Source organism: Gorilla gorilla, chromosome 7 (assembly GCF_029281585.2).
Source record: "Gorilla gorilla gorilla isolate KB3781 chromosome 7, NHGRI_mGorGor1-v2.1_pri, whole genome shotgun sequence".
Lineage (NCBI taxonomy): Eukaryota > Metazoa > Chordata > Mammalia > Primates > Hominidae > Gorilla > Gorilla gorilla.
Window position 1 is genome coordinate 150,812,711 of NC_073231.2, and position 15,100 is coordinate 150,827,810.

General features: G+C 40.2%; 1 protein-coding gene across 1 annotated transcript in view; it reads right to left on the reverse strand.

The window, feature by feature from the left end:
* Window positions 1-4,297: 4,297 nt before the first annotated feature.
* The window catches only part of LOC101129578 (zinc finger protein 252-like), a 29,344-nt gene continuing 18,541 nt past the window's right edge, over window positions 4,298-15,100 (reverse strand). The window contains 2 exon segments of the mRNA XM_019032045.4: window positions 4,298-6,935; window positions 6,937-9,247. Coding sequence (XP_018887590.1) covers window positions 6,887-6,935; window positions 6,937-9,247 — 2,360 coding nt within the window. The 3' untranslated portion in view covers window positions 4,298-6,886.

Consider the following 15,100-nt stretch of genomic DNA (forward strand, 5'->3'; position numbering starts at 1 on the left):
ATAAGAAACATTTACAATCTGTTTTCTCTGAAGCCTGCTACCTGGAGGCTTCATCTACATAATAAGAACCTTTGTCTCAACAACCCTTTATTTTAACCCATACACTCCCTTCTACAGATTCTAGGTCTTTAGATAAACTCTTTGCACAAAATGCCAATCAGAAAATCTTTGAATCTGCCTATAAATTGGAAGCCCCTGCTTCCAGTTGTCCCGCCCTTCTGGATCAAACCAATGTACATCTTATATGTATTGATTGATGTCTTATGTCTCCCTAAAATGTATAAAACCAAGCTGTAGCCTGACCACCTTGGGCACATGTTCTCAAGATCTTCTGGGGCTGCATCATGGGCCATTGGTCACTTGTATTTGGCCCAGAATAAATCTCTTCAAATATTTTACAGTTTCACTCTTTGTTGACAGTGTCCTACTCACTTAGGATAGAGACATGGTGGGAGAATCACTGGACCTTGGAGGCAAAATGTTGAGGTCCTGACTTTGGACACATTGTCATCATCTCTAAATATCAGGCCCCTTCTGTGAGAGAGTATGTGGCCTCCCAGCAGGACCTGGTGCTATGACAGTCACCTGGTGAGGTGCAACAGCTCTGTGTAAAGGACACAGCACTGCACATGTTCAGCTTTGCTGTTTTGGTCACTGACCTCACAGCTTGAATATGAATTCCTGGAGCTCTAAGGATCTAATTTTGAAGTAGTCAGTGCCTAAAGAAAGATTCAACTCAGCCTCCAACCAGGACCCTTTGCTCCTACTTTCAACTACTATATTGCCACGCTCTTGTTTCCAGCTCACAGAATCACCTGAGAGGCCTCACAGTGATAATGGGCCAACTCTCACTTGAGAAAACTGGTTCATCTCTTCCCTTATTCCAGATACCCCGTCCTCATTTACCATGGAATTTCAGGGCCCCAGGGAGCATGGGATTGAGCTGGGAAGGAGAAACTTAGGGAATGAATTAACAGGACATGTTGGTAAGAGGGATGAAAGCAGCATCAGAACCAGGGATGTGGGGTCCCTGTCAGGATACCTGGCTGTCTGTCCTTCCCTTTCCTGGATGCACAGTTTGCTTCTTGCTCTTACAGGCACCTGCACAAGCTCCAATTTGAGGACAGAAAGGGATATTATGTATTCTAGGTCTGATAAATAACCATGGGATAGGTTCAGGGACTCTACAACTTCATTACTTGGCTCCATAAGCTCCTACCCTGGAGAACAACAGTAATATATTGGTTCCCAGGTTTTAACATCAATTCAGAGCCAAAGTCCAGTAATCCCTGTCCTAGCCCAATCAGCCTCAGACTACAAGGAATAAACCTGCACTCCAACAAAATCAGAGTTATTGACCCATTACAATGAGGGTGATAACACCCCAGAACCGTGGGGTGTCTCACCAACTAAAGAAAACATAAGTTATTATAAGAGTTTGGGGAAGGGTGGAGTTTAAGTGAAATTTAAATAAAGCAGTGTTTTAATGGGCATGCAGCAAAGCAGGGTTGTGAGTAATGGGTTATCAGGTCTGGACTGTGAAGTACACCTACGCTCATTTCCTTGGGAACCACAAAATTAAGATAGGTGTAGAATACAGTGTCCAAAAACTTCTTACATGAATTGGGTTGTAAATTGAGGCTGTTTCTCTAAGTCAAAGTGACAGATCCGCCAGGAAAGAGTAGAGTGTTCCATTCTTACTGATATAACTTCTAACATGTTTCTGTTAGTCTATAAGAGAACAAAGTTTCTCAGTAAGAAAGCAGAGGTGAAATTTTATGACATTCTACAGCTGCATATATCTCTGGCAGAAATAGTTTCTTATTAACTTTACAGCTGGTTTTATCTGTTATTCCAGTCTGATTAATAGCTTAACAGATTTTTCTTTCTCCATCCAAGATGTTACTTCCTTATCCTTAAAAAAGTGGGTATTCTTGTCCTCTGATATATAGTTACCCTGGTAAATGTCCACATTCCCTTTGGCAAAGCGGATAAGATTTATAGCATAAAATTTGGAAAGTGTAGCAAGACCTTTCAAGGGAAATCTAGCCTCCTCTTGTTTCATGAGGTTCTAGGTCTGAACTGGTTCAAGCCTAGGAAGTAAGTGAAGGTCGATGACTGTTGTGCTGATCCAAGTCAGGTGTCTGTAAAGGCTTAATGACTCACTGATACTGATAAAGACTTTAGTAGGCAGTCTACCTATTTCAGTCCATAGTCACCATCATCATTACTCAGGGTCAAAACCTCTATGGTCAAACTATTCTCATTACTGTTGTGGCCCTGGGCCTGTTACAGTGACAACTTCCCTGTCTATGACAGGGTTACATGCTGCCATCTGGTCCTGACCATTCCCACTGAGTTAAATCCTCTTTTATTTTCTTTCTCTCCTTTCTTTCCTTCTCTTTTCTTTCCTTCCTCTTTCTTTCCTTTCCCCTTCCTTCTTTCCTTCCCTTTCCTTTTTCTTTCTTCTTTTCTCTCTCTCTCTCTCTCCCCCTCCCTCCCTTCCTCTTTTTTTTTTTGAGGGGAGTCTTGCTCTGTCACCCAGGCTGGTGTGCAGTGGCGTGATCTTGGTTCACTACAGCCTCCATCTCCCAGGTTCAAGTGATTCTCCTGCCTCAGCCTCCCAAGTAGCTGGGATTTACATGCACCTGCCACCCTGCCTGGCTAATTTTTGTATTTTTAGTACAGACGGCATTTCACCATGTTGTCCAGGCTGGTTTCAAACTCCTGACTTCAAGTGATCCACCTGCCTTGGCCTCTAAAGTGCTGGGATTACAGATGTGAGCCACTGCACCCAGCCTAAATCCATTTTCATAACAGTCTCTCCTACTTCCTTTGATAGACTATATAAAACAGCCACTACAGAGTCTTTCCTGGATGTTACTATTCCCTCACCAATGCACTTCTCTAAGCCTGGGTGAAAGGAGTGCCCTCTTGCACCTCCTGAACCTTTGAATCCATTCTCTGTTGTAAAATCAGGCAATTCTGCATGTCAGCCTCACTCAATGGAGGCCATGACCAAATATAGACTTCCATTAACAAGCTGCTACTGCAACTAGCACAGTGAATCCACAGCCTGCCATGTGTGCACTCATATAACAAACCCAGTCCAATCCAACATTACATTATCTCTAGTTGAACAGCCTTAGAATCTGCTCCCTTTCATATCACCCACACTTCTGCCAACAGTAAGCTGGAAAAATCTTCCAATTATTTGGCACTCTCTCTCAGGTCACACTTTTCCCTCATTTCTCAGGTCTCCTGGAGTTTCACTACAGGAAGCAATCAAAGTTGGTCGATATTGGGAACAATCCACACTCCCCTGCAAAGTGACAGCTTTAAGAATAATGTGTGTAGCTGCAGGTAATTGATTTTGACATAGTTTTCTGCTATATTATACTTATAATCAAACTTCTTTTCTCCCCCTCTCCATGAACACTGGACTTGTTTTTCCTTTTTTTTTTTTTTTTTGCTATTACAGGAACAGCTGCTATTAAACATTTTGGGACACATCTTCTAGTTCTCATGCAAGTACATCCCCAACATGTATGTGCAAGAGTGGAACTGGGTTGTGGGTTACATAATTTTTTTTTTTTTTGAGACGAAGTCTCGCTTTGTCGCCCAGGCTGGAGTGCAGGGGCACTATCTCAGCTCACTATAACCCCCGCCTCCCAGGTTCAAGCGATTCTCCTGCCTCAGCCTCCTGAGTAGCTGGGATTATGGGCTCCCACCACACCACCTGGCTAATTATTTTAGTAGAGACAGGGTTTCGCCGTGTTCGGCAGGCTGGCCTCAAACTCCTGACCTCAGGTGATCCACCTGCCTTGGCCTCCCAAAGTGCTGGGATTACAGGTGTGAGCCAGTGCATCTGGCCAGGGCTAATTTTTAACTGTATTAATAATGCCAAAATATTTTCCAATGTGTCATACCAATTTCCACTCCTATCAGCTGCGTATGAGAGTAACTGTTGCTAAATATATTTGGTGTCATTCTCTGTCAGATCTTTAATTTTTGCCAACCTAGTGAGGGTAAAATGACATCTTGTAATATCATTTTACATGTCTGTGATTAATAATGACCTTTGCCCCTCTTTTCATACAGGTTGGTCATGGGAGGGTTTTGGGTGATGAAGAAGCCTTGGCAGGTTTCGTGGCAGAGAAAAATCCAACTAAGTCATGCTGCCTGGAGAGTCAGGGCCTCATAAATTGGGATTAGAGGCAGGAGTTTTAGTCCTAAAGATCTTACAGATTCCCAACCATACAAAGTGCCTCCCACCTTACATGAAAATGGGCAATAATGGAATCCACTGATTACATTTTAATGTTTGTGAATACACACATAAAACACACATTAACCTTAACAATCGGTGGGGAAGATTGGCAGCACAGGACTATGCACAACAAATTAGCAGGCACTAAGGCAGAATACCTTTTACAGCAGAGAGACCAAATCTGTCCCTTTCTGATGCACATCTTCAGTTTTGGGTCAAGAGCTAGTGGTGGAGGTCAAGGCCAAGGTCAACCTAAGAAGTCTACAATAGCATGCATCAATGGAAATGCTGCAGAACAGACATGGAGGAAAAAGTAAAAATGCTCTTGTGACCATCAGCACCTGCAAATATGCCACTTACTCTTTTTCTCTTGTGAGTACAGTGAGCATGACTAAACACAGTAGCTCTCTGGGAAGAGCAATAAAGGAGTCTTCAGAATGAGTTGTAAGATATGTATGATGCTTACAAAGTGGAGTTCACAATTGTCCTGTTTAATGTCAGTCTCCTTATTTTAAGAATACCTCAGGTGACAAAGGCCTGTGTCAGCAGTATGGATCATGATGAGATTCCTGGAAGGCTGAACCTCTGCTGGTACAGGCATAAAACTCCTCCAGAAATGGCTTCTTTTTATTAACTAAAGAAACTGAAAATGCCTTTCTCCTCTCAATTTTAATGTAAGTGGTTAAGAAGCCAGGAGAGGCCGGTGTGGTGGTACACAGCTGTAGTCCCTGCTACTCATGAAGTTGAGGCAGGGGAATCACTTGAGCCCAGGAGTTCAAGGTTACAGTGAGCTATGACTGCACCACTGCACTCCACCCTGGGCAACATGATACAGCATGATACTGTCTCAAAAAAAAATGCTAGGAAGTACCAAGTGTATGATTGCTCTATGCCAATCATCAAATAGAGCAGGGACCATCTAGCTCCCAACCAATATTAATGCCATCACCAAGCCAAGTAAAGTAATTAGGAAACAGAAATTTCTGACTTGAATAGAGAACATTAAAAGCCATGATAAATAAAATTCAGTATGATTTGGGTGAAATATTTAATGGAAAATAAAAACATATTCGAAACTGATAAGGTTAATCTGGAGAAATGTTTTAGCCATAAGACCCAAAACCGGATTTGAGTAAATACCGAGGTTCTTAGTTAAGTAAACACCTCCATCTTATGTAAACAGGTTTAAAACAAAAAAATTATTATTTTCCGTAATTGTGGGCCTCAGAGAAAAAGCTTCCTAACCCTTTTGTCATATATATATATATTTTTTGGAGTCTTGCTTTGTGGCCAGGCTGCAATGCAGTGGTGTAATCTTGGCTCACTGCTACCTCCGCCTCCTGGGTTCAAGCAATTCTCCTGCCTCAGCCTCCCAAGTAGCTGAGACTACAGGCGTGCGCCACCATGCCCAGCTAATTTTTGCATTTTGTAGAAATGTGGTTTCGCCATGTTGGCCAGGATGGTCTTGATCTCTTGACCTCGTGATCTGCCCGCTTCAGCCTCCCAAAGTGCTGGGATTACAGGTGTGAGACACCACACCCAGCCCCCTTTTGTCATCTCTTGATGGAACCTCAAAGAAGAGATCCTTGGGGGAAACTGAATTTCTTTTTGCTTCCTTCTTAAAAGTTCTTCTCTAGAAGAAGTTGTAACTGGGTAACAAGCTCTAAGTCCCTGGATCAGCCTGCAGGCAAGAGAGCTGAGTGAATTGACATTTGAGTTTTGACTTAACTTCAGGAGATTAAGGTTTCCAGCCACCTCAGGAAAAGCCATGAACTCTGTTCTTGCAGTGGAACATAGCTATTTGTGATGGGTAAGTGAAGCCATAAGCTACAGGCTCCCACCCTTGGACATTTTCCTGATTTTTCTTCATGACAACATATCAAGAAGACCCATCTACCAAATCCTGTTTAAGTAAAATGTACAATTTCCCATTTTGAATTAGTTGGGTATATTGGGCCAGCTACAAGACTGCAAGCTCCTTGCTGGCAGCATCTTAACTCTTGGAAACCTGGAGGTGGATTACAGTGTTATTTGACTTTTTAGCAAGGTCTCAACTATTTTAATCTACACAAAGACTCACCTTATTCCTTGACAAACTTTTGCTTATAATCATGTTTCTCTTCCCTGTGAATTGAAGCTTAAGGTACCATATTCCTTATAACAGAATAAAAACGTTTTGAAGAGGCCCAAACAAAGAAAACCCTAGCCTGGTTCCATCACACTTGGAAGTGCAAGGATCTCAACTACTTTCTTTGAAGTTGAAATAAATCATACAAAAAAAAAAAAAAAAAAAGCAAAGTAAAGCAAAGTAAGTGGTCTCCAGTGAAATACCTAACTGTACCTTAAGGTCTGGTGCCATGAAATGCATCTAAATAATCAAGTTTCACATATCTACAGGGCTCAAGAAGGGGGCTCATCCTCTGAATCTGAAGCAAGGTGTGCTATTGTGGGATTGCTGCTATATACTTCAGCAGCCTGCCTTTAGTTAGCAGCTCACTGGGAGAGTGAAATCCCTTAAGAGCTGAATCTCCAAAAGGAAAACCATAAAGTGACTCATTTCTCACCAGTGTGACTCTCATATAATGTATAACTGTGAAGAATTTATAGACTAATCAGTTACTCTCCACTGTGAACCGTATGTTGAATGAAAGATGACTGTGCGCTAGAGTTCCCCACACTTACTACATTCATAGACTTGCTCTCTAATGTGAATTGTATGGATTTTCTCATGACTACTAAGAGTTATTCTCTGACTGAAGGTTTTTCCACATTGATTACACGTATAAGGTTGCTCCCCACTGTGAATTCTCTGATGTTGAATAAGGTGAGAGCTTTGTCAGAAGGATTTTCCACATTTGGCGCATACATAGGGTTTCTCTCCAGTGTGAATTCTCTTGTGTTGGATAAGGGATAAGCGTGCACTGAAGGATTTCTCACACTCATTGCACATGTAGGGTTTCTCTCCAGTGTGAATTCTCTGATGTTGGATAAATTGTGAATGCTGACTGAACGCCTTGCCACAGTCACTACATTCATAAGGTTTCTCACCAGTATGAATTCTGTGATGCCGAATGAGAGAGGAACGAACACTGAAGGCCTTCCCACAGTCACTGCACTCATAGGGATTCTCTCCAGTGTGAATTCTTTGATGGTGGATAAGGTGTGCACTCTGGCTGAAGGCCTTCCCACAGTCACTGCAGTCATAGGGCTTCTCTCCATTGTGTGTTCTCTCATGCTTAATTAGGGTGGATATCTGCCCAAAGGTTTTCCCACACTCATTACACTCATAGGGTTTCTCACCAGTGTGACTCCTCTGATGCTGAATAAGGTGTGACCCCTGGCTAAAGGCCTTCCCACATTTGTGACACTCATAGGGTTTTTCTCCATTATGTATTCTCTGATGTTGAACAAGGGAAGAAAGCACACTGAAGGCTTTATCACATTCATTACATTCATAGGGCTTCTCACCATTGTGTGTTCTTTGATGGTGAATAAGATTAAAACTCTGGCTGAAAGCTTTTCCACACTCACTACATTCATAGGGTTTCTCTCCTGTGTGAATTCACTGATGCTGAATAAGATGTCCCTTTTGACTAAAGGTTTTCCCACACACACTACAACCATAAGGTTTCTCTCCAGTGTGAATTCTCTGATGCTGGATAAGGGATAGGCGAGCACCAAATGATTTTCCACACTCATTGCAGATATAAGGTTTCTCTCCAGTGTGAATTCTCTTATGTTGAATAACTTGTGAGCATTGACTAAAGGATTTCCCACATTCATTACACCTATAAGGTTTCTCTCCAGTGTGAATTCTGTGATGGACAGTAAGAGTTCGGTTCAGGCTAAAGGATTTTCCACATTCATTACATTCATAGGGCTTTTCTCCTGTATGAATTCTCTGATGCTGAATGAGAGATAATTGTGTACTGAAGGCTTTGCCACACTCCTTACAGTCATAAGGTTTCTCTCCAGAATGAATTCTCTGATGCTGAATAAAGTGTGATTGTCTGTTGAAGGCTTTCCCACATTCTTTGCACTTGTAAGGTTTCTCTCCACTATGAATTCTCTGATGATGAATTAGATTAGAGCTATGACTAAAGGCTTTCCCACACTGATTACACTCATGAGGTTTCTCTCCTGTATGAATTTTTAGATGTTGAACATAAGATGAATGTGTACTAAAAGCTTTCCCACATTTCATACACTCATAGGGTTTTTCTCTAGTGTGAATTTTACAATGCTGAATAAAGTATGAGTGAACACTGAAAGATTTGCCACAATCCTCACATGTGTAGGGTTTCTTACCAGTGTGGATTCTCTGATGTTTACTGAGGATAGAGGGCTGACTGAAAGCTTTTCCACATTCATTGTGCTCATAGGGCCTCTCTCCACTATGAAATCTCTGGTGCTGGTTAAAAGCTCTGTTCTGATTCTAAGTTCTTCCATGCCCAGTACTCTCAAACCATCTCTCTGGGTTATTCATCCTCTGATTCTCACTAAGAACTGAACTCTGTCTGGGCACTTTCACTAACACATCTGTCTGATAGGCTCTTTCTCCTAATTGGAAACTCTGGAGGTTAATGAGGTCCTCATGTTGTTGCAAGTTTTCTACACTTGACACACTTGGATGGAGACTCTCCTCTCTAGACCCTCTAAGATGTTTGGCAGGATTTGAGTCTGTAATGCAGTTTTCTCCAACAGCATTGAACTTCTGGCCATTCTCTCTAGAGAGGGTTTTCACATACCTCCTGGTAATTTCTCTGAAATTGCTCTTCTGGGAGAATGAGTTCTTAACTGCTTCTACTGCATATTTTCTCCAGCAATTCTCTAACTTTCCCTCAGTTTTACTCATCTCTTCAGTTTCCTTAAAAATATTCCTTAGATGATCTTCTGATTTTGCTCTCTGGGATTCCAATTCTTCAGAAATGTCCTGCTTTGGAGTCATTTCCTCTTTTTCAATCCTAGAATCACAGCCTGAAAGAATGAAAAAGAAAAAAAAAGTGAATCACTTGCATTTTACTATGGAAGAAAGAATTAGAGAATAAGCAGAAATATTTATATCAAACAAATATCTTCTAGGATAATGCTGATATTCAGAATGCAAATTAAAAAAAAGCAACAAATATGACCCCATTGGGGAGAGGAAAAAGAGAAGCATGCTGGTAAAGCAATGAACACTGGTGTGGGAAGGAAGAAGGAAGGTAATATGTCCAAGGTCAAAGGCTTAAATCTGCAACTAGGCTGACCTTTCCTGGAGTAGGAAAGGCAAGATCTGAGAAAGGATTTGGGGAGAGTTACCAGGAGGGAGGAATTGGAGGCTGCCTCCACTATTCATGTCATTGCTGCATACTTTGTAAACAAGGTATCTTCTTATGGCTTACACATAGCATACTCAAATATTTGTTGAAAATAAACGATAAATGACTCATAATAAATGAGGTGTACATCAGTGCAATAGATGATGAAAAAAACTATTTGATCTGGACAACTTAGTTTCACAGAAGCAAATCAGGAAAAACAGAAAAAAGCAGCAACCTACTCAGGAAACAGCTTGGGCGGCACAAGGCAAAAAGGCCAAGTATAAACAACAGTCCCAAATCACACATTTCCAGTAAACAAAAGTGTCCAAAAATTTGTGAAAACTATAAAACTGAATTCTGAGACCCAATGAAAGGAAGCTTATTAAAAAGAAAAATCCAAAACCAACCAATGAAACAAACAAACAAACAAAAGAAGCACTAAGTCACATAGATACAAAGACTGTGGGAAGGATAACTGAGGTCAGAACAGTAAGAGGGCAGCCCTGTGTTGAGATACCATAAAAGAACAATGGAATCTTCTTTTTGCAAATGGTGGTTATCATTAGTTATAATGGGATGCTCCTTGAGACTGCACTGCTTGAACAGGGAGACTGAGCTAAAAATACTAACTGGGTGAGGCCTAAAATTAAGCTAAGTATGGCTGGGTGTGGTGGATCATGCTTGTAATCCCAGCACTTTGGGAGGCCAAACTGGGTGGATCACCTGAGGTCAGGAGATTTAGACCAGCATGGCCAACGTGGCAAAACCACATCTCTACTAAAAATACAAAATTTAGCTGGGCATGGTGGCAGGTGCTTCTAATCCCAGCTACTTGGGAGGCTGAGGCAGGAGAATAGCTTGAACTCAGGAGGTGGGGGTTGCAGTAAGTCAAGATTGTGCCACTGCAGTCCAGCCTGGGTGACAGAGCAAGACTCTGTCTCAAAAAATAAAATAAAATAATAAAATAAAATAAAATAAAATAAAATTAAAATAAAATAAAATAAAAAATAAAATAAAATAAAATAAAATAATAAAATAATAAAATAAAATAAAATAAAACAAAAAGCTAAGTAATCGCAATAGATTTCTGTGAACTACTAATGGTACTACAGAGGGATTGATTTTGCCATTCAGAGTATGAAAGGAAAAAAGCAAACTTCGTAATTTACTCTAGAAACCTACAAACAGTGTCCTAGAAGATAAACATCCTGAATGTAGGGAGAAAAATTTCTGAGGTATCTGAGGAGTTGAGTCCTTAAGGTAGTCTCAGGACTAAAGTCTAACAGATGATTCTATTAGGTGTTATTTTGCTGGGAGGAGACAAAATAAATGTGAACAAAATGAGAAACCATAAGACAAGAACCAACATCTCACACTAAAGTTCATATTGCCATTTCCCTCAGATATCTGGTGATCCTTGGTTGGCGGTGTTTATTTTCTTTGTTTCTTTTTTTTTTTGAGACAGAGTTTTTTTGCTCTTGTTGCCCAGGCTGGAGTGCAATGGCACAATCTTGGCTCACCACAACCTCTGCCTCCTGGGTTCAAGTGATCCTCCTGCCTCAGCCTCCTGAGTAGCTGGGATTACAGGCACATGCCACCATGCCCAGCTAATTTTTGTATTTGTAGTAGAGACAGGATTTCACCATGTTGGCCAGGATGGTCTTGATCTCTCGACCTCATGATCTGCCCACCTTGGCCTCCCAAAGTGTTGGGATTACAGGTGTGAGCCACCGTGCCCAGCCAATATCAGAATCTTGAAGATAGGTTTGCACTCCCATGTTCACTGCAGCACTATTCACAATAGCCAAGAGGTGGAAACAACCTAGATGTCCATCAACAGATGGATGTATAAAGAAAATCTGGTATATCCATATGATGAAATATTCAGCCATAAAATATTGTAGAAGAAAATCCTGTCCTATGCAACTACATAAATGAACTCTGAGGACATTATGCTAAATAAAATAAGACAGTCATAGAAGGATGAATACTGCATAGTTCCACTTAAATGAAGTATCTAAAATAGTCAAACTGATAGAAACAAAAAGTGCAATCGTGGTTGCCAGGGGTTGGTTGCCAGGGGTTGGGGACAGGGCGAAATGGGGAGTTGCTATTCAGTGGGTACAGGGTTTCAGTCATGCAAGGTTTTGAGAAAGTTCTAGAGACCTGCTCTACAGCATTTTGCTATTGTATTGTACACTTAAAAGTGTTTAAGAATATAGACTGATCCTCATGTTATATAATTTTACAATTTAAGAAATACTTTAATAATGGTGGGAAACTTCTGATATTTCCTGGAAAACATTAAACTGCATATCCAAGAGGCCCAAAGAACTCCAAGTAGGATAAACACAAAGATACCAACACTCAGAAACATCATGGTAAAAACGTTAAATGTTAATGACAAGGAGAAAATCTTGAAAGCAAGAGAAAAACAACTTATCATGTACAAGGGTACCCCAATAAGATAAACAGCAGACTTCTTATCAGAACTAATGGAGGACAGAAGACAGTGGATAACATATTCAAAGTTCTGAAAGAAAAAGACTCTCAACCAAGAATTTTCTATCCTGGCCAAGTATGTTGGCTCACACCTATAATCCCAGCAATTCAGGAGGCCAAAGTGGATGGATCACCTGAGATCAGGAGTTCGAGACCAGCCTGGCAAACATGGTGAAACCCCGCCTCTATTAAAAAAAAAAAAGCTGGGTATGGTGGTGCATGCCTATAATCCCAGCTACTCAGGAGGCTGAGGCAGGAGAATCACTTGAACCCAGGAGGTGGAGGCTGCAGTGAGCTGAGATCATGCCACTGTACTCCAGCCTGGGCAACAGAGTGAGACTGTCTCTAAAAAAGAAGAAGAAAAAAGAAGTTTCTATCCAGCAAATTATCTTTCAAAAGTGAAGATGAAATAAAAGCATTACCAGATAAATATAAACATAATTTATTGCTGCTAGATGCACCTTAAAAAAAAACCAAAGAAAATTCTTCAGGTTGGAAGCAAGTAAACCCAGATAGAAATGAGAACCCACCCAAAACACAAAGAATAAAGATGAAGGTAATTCTTTAATTATATGACAGTATAAATGTATGTTTTTCATCTCTCTTAATTAATTTAAAAAGCAATTTTATAAATCGATTTTATATAATTACATTGTTTAGGCTTTAAGATGTAAAAATGTATTATATATGACAACAGCACAAAGGAGGTGGATGAGAGCAGAGTTGTACTGTACAAAGGAAATGACAGCAGATGGTAACCTGAATGTACAGGAACATATGAAGAAAACCATAAATGGTAAATAAGAAAGTAAACATTAAAAACTTTACCAATATATACTTGCTCTTATTTCTTTTCTGTTTCCACAACTGACATAAAATTATATAAAGTAAAAATTATAAAAATGTATTGGTGGGTTTATAACAAACATTTATTGTAAAACAATAGTATATAAAGGAGGAAGATTAAATAGAGCTATATATGAGTAACAATTCCATATCTCATTGAATTTTGTTAGTATAAGTTAGAAGCAAATTCTGATAAAATGTATGTGGTAAGCTCTAGAGTAGTAATTAAGAGAATAACTTTCAAAAAGTGAAAATATCATTTAAGAAATTAAAATGTTATAATAGAAAAACTGTACTCAATGCAGCTGGGCATGGTGGTTCACATCTATAATCCCAGTCACTTGGGAGGCTGAGGCAGGAAGATCACTTGAGGCCAGGAGTTTGAGACCAGCCTAGGCAACATAAAAGCAAGACCCAGTTTCTAAAAATAAAATTGAAAAAAAAAAAGCAAAACAAAACAAAAAAACACACACTTAGCCAGGCATGGTGGCACACACCTGTAGTCCCAGCTACTGGAGGCTGAGGAAGAAGGATCCCTTCAGCCCAGGAGTTCAAGGCTACAGAGAGCCATGATCAGGCCACTGCACTCCAGCCTGGGAAACAGGGCAAGACCTGATTCTAAAAATAAAAATAAAATAAAATCTACTCAATGCAAAAGAAAAAAATTAAGGAGGAATGGTAGAACAGAAAAGACACAAGATATACAAAATACAAAGAGCACAATGGCAGATGTAAACACAACTACACAAAAAATAACAATAAATGTGACTAAACAATTCAAAGAAAAGGCAGAAAGAAAAAAAGGAAAAAAAGGCAGAATCACAGTGGATTAAAAAACAATATCCAACTATATGCTATCTATTGGAAATACACTTTAGATTCAAAGATATAAACAGATTGGAAGTAAAAGAATGGAAAAAGATACACAGATGCTCCTCAACTTACGATGGGGTTATGTCCTGAAAAACCCATCGTATGTTGAAAACATAGAAGTTGATATGGTTTGGATCTATGTTCCCACCCAAATCTCATGCTGAAATGCAATCTCCAATGCTGGAGGCAGGACCTGGTAGGAAGTGATTGGATCATGGGGGCGGTTCTCATGAATGGCTTAGCACCATCCCCCTGGTGCTGTTCTTGTGATAGAGTTCTTGTGAGATCTGGTTGTTTAAAAGTGTGTGGCACCTCCTCCCTGTATCTCTTCCTCCTGCTCCAGCCATGTAATATGTGCCTGCTTCCCCTTCACCTGCTGCTATGATTGTAAGTTTCCTGAAGCCTCCCTAGAAGCAGAAGCTGGTATGCTTCCCGTACAGCCTGCAGAACTGTGAGCCAATTAAACCTCTTTTCCTTACAAATTACCCAGTATTGGGTATTTCTTTATAGTAGTGTGAGAATGGACTAGTAAGTCAAAAATGCATTTAATACATCTAACCTATCAAACATAGCTTAGTCTAGCCTACCTTAAACATGCTCAGAACACTTACATTAGTCTACAATTGGGCAAAATAATCTAATACAAAGCCTATTTTATAGTAAAGTGTTGAATATCATGCAATTTATTGACCACTGTACTGAAAGTGAAAAACAGAATGATTTTCACCATTGTGAAGCTGAAAAATCATAAATCAAATAAGATACCCTGTGTTATGCAAATAGGAACCATAAGAAAGCTGGAGTGGTTATACTAATAATGACAAAATAGACTTTAAAATGTAACATGCTATCAGAGATAAAGATAGAAATTTTATAATGATAAAAAGTCAACTCATAAGTTTTAACACTTGTAAACATATACACAGCTAACGACAGAGCTTCAAAGTATATGCAATGAAAGGTTGAAAGAACTGGGGGGAAATACATAGTTCAACAATAGTTGTCAGAGACTTCAAACCCCACTTTCAATTTGGATAGAACATCTAACCAGAAAATCAACAAGGAAATACAGTTGGCCCTCTGTATCTAGGTGATATAGTTTGGCTCTGTGTCCCCACCCAAATATCTTCTCAAATTGTAATCCCAACATGTTGAGGGAGGGACCTGGTGGGAGGTGATTGGATCATGGGGGTGGTTTCCCCCATGCTGTTCTCATAATAGTGAGTTCTCACAAGACCTGATGGTTTAAAAGTGCTTGGCAGTCGACCCTCCCCACCAAATGCTGCTGCTATGTAAGACGTGCCTT